General features: G+C 35.1%; 1 protein-coding gene across 2 annotated transcripts in view; it reads left to right on the plus strand.

Moving 5' to 3' along the window:
• The window catches only part of LOC128999488 (brain-specific angiogenesis inhibitor 1-associated protein 2-like), a 220,993-nt gene extending 212,008 nt beyond the window's left edge, over positions 1–8,985 (plus strand). For both annotated transcript variants that reach the window (XM_054426043.1, XM_054426044.1), the window contains exons 11-16: positions 354–559; positions 1,237–1,339; positions 2,286–2,463; positions 3,095–3,357; positions 4,187–4,900; positions 5,365–8,985. In XM_054426043.1, coding sequence (XP_054282018.1) covers positions 354–559; positions 1,237–1,339; positions 2,286–2,463; positions 3,095–3,357; positions 4,187–4,900; position 5,365 — 1,465 coding nt within the window. In that variant the 3' untranslated portion in view covers positions 5,366–8,985. The remainder of the gene's footprint in view (positions 1–353; positions 560–1,236; positions 1,340–2,285; positions 2,464–3,094; positions 3,358–4,186; positions 4,901–5,364) is intronic.

An 8,985-nucleotide genomic window follows, 5' to 3' on the forward strand; every position in this document is an offset into this window, starting at 1 on the left:
AGAGAGAGATAGAGTAGCGCTGCCGCCGCACGAAGATCATCTCGGCGGAAAACTCCAGTCTAACTATACTCCATAAGCATTTCGCTTCTTAAAGAGTTTTGATGCATTGGTGTTGATCATTTGACTGTCAATGAATAGTCCTGAATAAACAATCAGCTGATCTTGGTAACAAAGCTATAATAATTTCATTCATTCATCCTTTAAATCCTTAATTTTATTACTCATCCTTCCCTTAACACATTCTCTCCCACCCATCACACTCCCTGTATGTATAGTCTAACAACATCTGATAAGTGTGTTAAAATGTACTTTGCTGTGTCGGCGTCGTACAAATCTATTATCTAATCTTTCAGAGCAAAGTCAGACTTTAACTTGACTGCTTCCAACCACTCCCTGGCAGCCGATCACAGCAGTTCTCCCTCCCCTCGCCCCAAGAGTCTGGCTGTAGCAGACGAACACAACAACTGGGACACTCCACTGGCCCGGGCCATGTACGCTTACCTCAGCAGCGGCGAGAACCAGCTCAGCTTCCTGGAGGGAGACCTCATCGCACTCATGGGTGAGTTGACGCAGATCTAGAATTATTGTGGACATTTGCCATCACATATGTGAAACACAAGTTTATACGAGGTTTGAGTATCTATAGTTCGGCCGCTTAGAAAGCGACCTCCTCCAGCATTGGTTTAGCATTGGCGCGCAGGTCGTTTTCTAAGCGGCCGAACTATAGAATCTTATCCTCAGGTGAGAATGTACCTAAAATCTTTGACAATTAATTGATACTAGACATTTACATTCCCATGTTAGAGTTGTCGTCAGTTTTTAATCAAAATTGTAATAGGTAGTTGATGTGAGTCACCAACAGATTGTGTTGGCTTAAGTTACTAATTTAAGTCAAATAAACAAACTGTTTTAAAAATTCAAACTAATAGAATGGCTTATTGTTTTCTCTACTGGACCTATCACACCAACTCTTATCAGAGATCAGCATAAAAATAACCTGCGGTTCTGAAAGTTTTCAATAATTATTCCCTGGGAAAAATTTTAACATTGAATAAAATCCTGGGGATATCTGGAGATATCCAGGGACTTTTCCGGGCCCTCTGATAAGCAGGAGCTGTACACACTATAAGATCCCAATTTGTCAATGCATCAATTTAAACGATACTAACATTAAGATGTTTTAAGACAACCAATAAATAATTTACCCAAGCATAATCATTTGTTGTTTTTCTCCAGGTGATCGTAACAAAGGTTGGCAGTTCGGAGAGAATCTGCGAACTCAGTGTAGCGGGTGGTTTCCTCTCGCCTACACTGAACCACTCATTGATGATTCTGTAACGTAAGTATTTATTTCAAATACAATTACAATACAACAATGTTTTTACATTTTGAAAAATGATCTGCAAATAAAGGTACTCACACGAACAGTGTGATATATGTTTTGTCAGGTAGTAACCTGAAGTAATGTGAAAAACAATTCCGGGCTCAAGGCCTTGCATCCTAGGACAAAAAAAGAAGAAATATTTAAACAAACAATGTTTTTGGTTGGTTTTGGGATGTTATACCATCAAGGCTACATCTCTTTGGATGGAGGGGGAAACCGTGCAATATGTTTTATTAGAGAAATAATGATAAAGGTAGAAAGTCTGAAAAAGTGCATTAGAATGCTTATTATTCAATTCAATCAGGACAGCACCACATTCGGATGGTCAAAATTTGGATACTTATCCAATTTACTGTGATTCGGGGTATTTTTATACAAAATCGTGATAAAAATATTCATGCCTTTGCCGCAATTACAGAAGACAATTAAGATGTCTCCTCAACCATGGGAGATTTTCAAGATTTTGCTGTGGTCACTGAAGATTATAATGGTGTTCCCATGATCGTAGGAGACTATGATAATGTTCACACAACCGTGGGAGATGTTCAGGATTTTGTCGTCTTCTGCCATCATTAATATTGATTCTACTTACATAGGCTACTGTAGTTTTAAATCTTCTTATTATCTCTTTCTATATTTGATAATTATGATCGGTGATTCAGGTTGTTGGGGTTTGAATGGTTGGAGTTCTACATTCTACCATATTAGCTATAAGCCTGGATCACTACACAGCTCCATGACAATAATGTAGACACAAATCGTAAACATTTGAGAATCTTTTTTTATATATTTTTAGTGAGTTTACCCCAATCTGATTACAAGCTTGTTGAGTGTCACAATGCACCGATACCTCTGATAGTCCCTACTCATTTTATTTACTCACTCTTTGTTGTTTTCTCAGGACTACGTCCTCGCCCACACATCGCAGACAGGACTCTGTAGCCACAACGCCTGGAGGTTTCTCTCTTGGCTCACCAGGTGGCAGCAGCAGTGCGGGTAACAACCACCCTCCCCCCTCTCACCCCCACCCTTCTACCACTAGACAGTTTGGAGATACCCTTGCTTATAGGCAGACCCAGGTACGCCCCTACACATCAGCTTAATGTTACTTATACCAGTATTTTTGATCATCTACCGGTATTTTGTGTTATCAAGAGCTACCAGAATTGATGTTTTTGATTTCTTTAGATGAGTTTTCTATTGGTTATTGAATTTCAAGTACTGTTGTTTTTTGTTTATGGATTATTCCCCACAGGTTGATGGTGATACATATTTTTGTGTCTTAAATAGAATACTTTTAGTGTAAGAGTCTGGAAACTCAAACCTGTAGACGTATCACTGGTGAACCAGCTAGTGTCCAAGTTAGGACTTCAAGCACTTTGTAGATCCAACGATGTGTTTCACTTATTTAAAAGATTAAAGCTTATTAAATAATAATCTTATAAAATAGCAATGTGATAGAATAAAGTGAATCACAACGTATTTAACGGTTAAAATCTTAACCAATATTATGAACATCAGAGAGCATAACAGTTTAAAATGCAACTGGCATTTATGTTTTGTCATTAGCTACAACGACGCCACCTTCCTAGATTTCCTTGAGTTAAACTCCCATAATCCAATTTTTAAATTGTGTACTCTTGTCTGTCATTCACAATTGAACTCTTTAGTCTTTACTAGAGAATCTCTAATTGTTCATTCTTGTTCCAGAATCGACCCACGACCGACTCCTCTTTTAGCGCAGGACCTCCTGGCGTCCCAGCCCCCGTGGCACCTCATCCCCGGAGCAGGGCCCCGCCACCACTGCCACCCCTTCCACCCCATCCTACAACACTGCCTGTGCCCCGGCAGCCGAGCGGTGCCAAGCGTAACGTGCCCCCTGCCAACGCCAGCCTGCACAGTTCAAATGACAGCGGCTTCAGCAACGACCCACCCCCCGCACCCGAGGTCGACTATTCTGATGATGAACAGAGGTGAGTTAATATAGCTTATAAACATTATATGCCAGATTTGTAGCACAGATTGAATTTTTGAATATTTTATTACTTACATCTTCAGTAATATTTTTGGTGGAATACGTGTTTTGACCCAGGCCTAAAAGCTTTCTATCATACTAGCTAGGTTTTATATTCAGTTGTGTTTAATTGTATGTTACAACATCAACACAATAGAGATATTAGAACTTGTGCGATGATGGGCTGATGATGGCCTAAATGGTATACTTGTTCTACACAAGAGTAGGATTGAAGATGTAAATAAATGTGAGATAAGGGAAATAAGTGATTTTGATTTAGGCAAAAAAAATCACTGCTTTTTCATAGAGCACAGAAGCAGTGCATTTGATAACTTAAACATTTTTTGATAGCGTTTTAAAAATTTGTACGGTACCTAGTATCAACCAAAATTAAGTGTAAACTTGTTGTAGCTTTTGAATCTGGAAACATCAAAGGTGGTGGTTTTAAAAATTGTAATGTTTAACAGCATGAAATATAACAACCCTTTAAAATTGTGTGTGAATTGTTTGGTTGTAGATCTGTTGCTTTTGTGATTGTTTGTTAACTGTTAACAATAACATTAGTTTTTACTAACATTTTAACAATTATCTTACCAATACAATTTAGTTTTTTTGCTATGCTGCATGCTATTTGTGTAGACTAGCAGTGAATAAATTTTGCCTTTAAGCATTGATGGTGGAGGTGTAGCAATAGAAACTTTGGACTCTGGTGACAAGACTAAAAACTTTTGTCGGTGGTGGGAATTGAAAAAATCAATCCAATTCTGACAACCTGATTGGTCCAACAGACGAACCACTACAATGAAAAATCAGCGCAACAAACAAGAAAATGGCCACGTTCAGAATGGAAAAAAAGAGCTTGCTTCGGTCCGGGGGTGGTTGAGTGAAGCTACCAACGAGTGGTACACGGAGAAGTCCTCAAAGTCTCATCGTCCCTTGAGGCAAACATCCAGCGTCGGAGTGATTACAACTCTCGGACGAAAAGGCGACCCTGAGACAAAAGAGATGGCATTGAAGTCCGTTGAGATCCCTTACGAGAAGAAAGTTAAACGTACAAAATCTCTGTGGAAGTTTCGTAAAAGCGAGGACGTCTTAGAGGGAATGGCCCTGTGGAAACATCGTTCACTCGTGGATGTCACGGACATCGCAAAAGAGTCTGGGACGCCTCTTCCGGGGAAGAAGAGTTTATCTTTGAGCAAAAGTTTGGATGATGACACTGAAGACGTTTCAGAAGAAACAATCGTTAACGGTGAGAGGAAAGATGTCTCGGCAAGACGGGGAAGTGTTGAGACCTCCTCAGAAAGTGAGATGGAAGATAACGAGTCATGCATTGTTGTGGACGACCATTTGAAAGCACCAAAGGCGACACTGCTGCCGAGGACGAGGTTGATAAGGAGTGCGACAAAAGTGGAGCCGAGGAAGGAAGAGGAGCGAGTTAGGAGGAATGGACGGACTCGACCTCAGAACGACCAGCCGTGGTTTGACCCCTGGGACAATCAATGGTAAAAAAATCCATAGAAGCATAATGAGTGTAATATTTGTATTACTTCTGTAGGTTCTGACCCAGTTCCTGAGAGTGTTCTATTTGTTTTTGTATCAGCAAGCAAGATAGTTTAGTATTTGCTTTAATACATGATTGATTAAATTAGATTCATTATATCTATCTATGTTCTGATAAATTGGATAAGTTTAGCCTTCATCATTGAGTACAAGACAAAATTAAGCTTTGTATTTTTGTGTATAAAATTTAGTTTTGGTGTATCTCAACTTTGGCACATTATAAGAACTTTAATGTTTTGTAACTAATAATAAATCTCAGAAAAATAATAAACCTCAGGGGACATTTTTTAAATTATTTTCTGACTTTGTGCTAAACTAAATCCTAAGAATAACTAACCAACTCTTTCCAATTTACGTTCAAGTTTATATTTTTAACCTTTACTAACTGATGTTTTTCCCATTCCAGAAGCAACATGTTTGCCACCGTGAAGTTGAGGAAGACCAAAACCAACGACAGGTCGGCCCCCGTGATTCTCTGAACCAAGCTGTAGACTGTTAGGCAGTCTACTTAGCTTGGAAGTTGGAACTGTGCGGCCTTATCAGATACAGGGTGCTCCAGAACCCCTTATCAGTGAATCAGTGTACACATGACTCTTGTAAAAATAACAACCAACCTCTCCCTAGTTTTGGGCATGAAAATTAGTGTAAGCCTGCTTTTGTGAAAGATGGATTCAAAGTTTTATCAGGATGCAAAAACAGTTTAAAAAAGCAGATTTTTTTAAGTTTAAGTCTTAAGTCTAATTTTTTTACATACTAAATCAACATACCATCAAATAAATCAATTTTATAACATAGGAATTTATTACGATGGGAATTTTACAAAAAAGAGTAGAGTACAATCAGAATTCAACAATTAATTTTAACAATTAATTAATTAAATTATTCAAAATCATGTATGGTTTTTACTTTAATATTTCTAGCCAATGTAAGTGTTTTGAACTCCATTGTCTTACCCTGCAGTATTGTGTTATGCTTTGCTAGTACAAAGGTTTACTCTGATTGAAACAAAATACCAAATGTCTTTATGTTTATTGTTTCTCTTTTTAACTCATTGTTGTAAGTGTATTACAAACAGTATAAGGTACTTATTTTCAATTCCACTTATAAGTTATTACATTTATCTTTGAATGTTTTCAGTCCATATTATGATTTTAACCTGGTGTTTGTAGATTGAATTGATTCAGAAATAAGGGATATTGCGAGAATTCTTCCTTCACGATAAATTAATAACGAAACGGAATTCAATTTTAATTTTAAAGCTATTGCAACCGATGACTTGATCAAAGTTAAAAAATCTGTAGCTTTCATTAAAATGAGTTAAAATTTTGTGTAAAATAAAATTAACTTATTATGATGATTCATTTTGACCTATTACTACACCATAAAACTTTATCTTTTTGCAATACTCTTAAACAATTTAATTAAAAAACTATGACAGTTATTTACAACAATTTAACCCATCAAAATTTGTGGCCAGTTTTTTAAAGAATCCATTAAGCTTTTAGAATAAGTAATCACAAATCCCTTTTCTCAGAATAGGCAGAATAGGTATTATGTTACCTTTTAAAATACATTTCCAACAATGAGGAAGAATGGTTTCCACAAGCATTTTGTTTATTACTTCTAAAAAATCTTAAAGGTTGCCGACTTTTGTTGTCTGTGTTTTTAATTTCATATAAGTAGTAAGAGTTTTATTTTGTAAAGATGCTTTTTTCTGTGTAGGCTGTAAAAAAGTGTTCTTACCCAGTTCGGTTTTCTTTTTGACAACTATGTTTCTACTGTGGTGGAATATTATTTGTGTCATAACCGTAGGTATAGTTTAGGAATTATTTTATAATGTATCAAGCAGAAAGCATTAGGTATCAATAATTTTGCTTCTGATAAAGTACTTTTAGTCTGCTTATAAATTTATAAATTATCTTAATTAAGTTACAGGAACAGTAATAAATATTTTGGTTGATTGACGGTTCAAATTTTGATACAGAACAAAATAAATAGCTATAGAATAACTTAACTCCAATGTTTTGGGGTTTGAAAACAGATATAAAAATCATAACAGATCTGTATCAATAAATCTGTTTTGTCTTAATTTAATTTAGGGATTTATTTAGTTTTGTTGCTTCAAACGTTCTGTTACACTTATGTGGTCTAGTATGGTAATCACTTTGGTTACGGATAAACAACAATATCTTCGTGCCCTTTTAGTTTGGAAAATGCAAACAAATAGCCTACTTTAACAAAGAAAATGTATACACTTTTCACTTTTGGGCCTATATTGTACTTCTAAAACAAATATAGGTATATCAGTAAGCACTATGTAATAGTTTTGGTTACTTTAAACATAATTTCATCACATTCTATTTTTAGGGCTTATTGCTGTCCTAAAAGTCTTAATCAATGAAAGTGTGTGATTACTTCTCGATATGTGTTGCATTGATACTTAGTACTCAAGTCCTAACCACATTTTTAATCACATTTACGACAATGCTTTCTGCTTCGTAAGATTTTCAAGCCTGTATTTAACAGGTTTACCACCTTACATTGCTCATACCTTATATATTGTAGACTTGTAAATATAAGGTCTTAAGGTGTAATTTATATTTTTTTAATTACTAACATTAACATTACGATCACTGCATGTATGATAACCTCACGTATTAATTATTCCGTCCTTATTTAGAGTATTACTAATGTAGTCCACAGTTAGTAGGTTAATGTTTGTACAGAAATATGGGCTTAAAGTTATTGTTTTGTTTAATCGTTTAATCTAGTCTGTACGCTTTCTTGTTTTTGTTACGAAGTGCTGCAGTTTTGTAACTCAACATAATGGCTGGAAATGAAATTATTAGTTCTCAAAGTATTTTGATGGTTTTCAGATTCCAGTTTGATGGTTTATTGTGTGCGATTTATTTGTACAAACTTTTCTTTAAATGTTGCTCTAGTGTATTTTTAGAACTGGTTGAGATTTAGATGTGGATAGAGATGGTATTTTTCAAATAGTTAAAAACTGTGTAAATTTGTATATATTGTTCACTTGTTTTATAACCATATGAGACTTTTCACGTGTAATAAACAGTAAGAGATATCAAGTAATAAATCAGGATAATTTTGATTTACATAAAATTTACTAACTTTGTTCATAACATAATAGTTATTTTCAATTGACTTAAAAATTTAAATCTGTAAAGTCCTTATTTTAGTACGGAATCATAAGATATGAGGGTTTTAGTTGGATTAGGCCTACTTCTCATAACTGAAGCAATTCATAACCACGCAGAAATCCAAAAGCCTAAAAATTGTTCTGGGTACCAGTCAAATCCAACAACAGAATTAAAATTTTAGTAACTTGATGTTCCGCCGTAAACAAATGATAATCTATAATAATGATGAATTTTGTTATACGGCATGTTTGGGCAGGTTTAATAAAATAATACAAAGCCCCGTTAAATCTCTTCAAAACATTGACTGATGTCCCACAAAGGTTAATTTTATTCCACAGCCTCTAAAACAGCCAGTTTATGAATAAGTATTAAGCCTAAGAACCATCTAATTGAGTAAAAGAACATAGTATGTTGTTTAAACACAGTTAATTCCTAAAATGTGCCTTTTTGTTTTATGCACCTAAACACCCAATATTTGCAAAATGTTTTGAAAACTTTCAGAAGTTGCTGATTTTATTATGAATAACTTTTTAATATGGCATTAAGTGAATTAAAATTCACGTACATTTGTATAGATATAGTTTATATTTTGTATCGTGTACAATTCTGTAGAAAAGATTTTCCACTAATAATAAACGTTCTGTAGATTAGAAATATTGTATAAGATTTAACATGTAAACAGTGATTAGTGGCAATACTGACGCAAAACTATCCAGATATCAGTAGTTTTGCAGGATTGCCTCTGGATTTAAATCTTGGTGTAGGGATTAAAGATATTATTTTAATGAAACATTATTTTTAGCTTTGTTATATTGTTTACCCAAAATGTTATGTCCAAATAAATAAAGTAGATTGTTGAACTTGTA

This window comes from Macrosteles quadrilineatus, unplaced genomic scaffold (assembly GCF_028750875.1).
Source record: "Macrosteles quadrilineatus isolate MER2022 unplaced genomic scaffold, UCM_ALF_1.0 Scaffold_8__2_contigs__length_117827958, whole genome shotgun sequence".
Classification (NCBI taxonomy): domain Eukaryota; kingdom Metazoa; phylum Arthropoda; class Insecta; order Hemiptera; family Cicadellidae; genus Macrosteles; species Macrosteles quadrilineatus.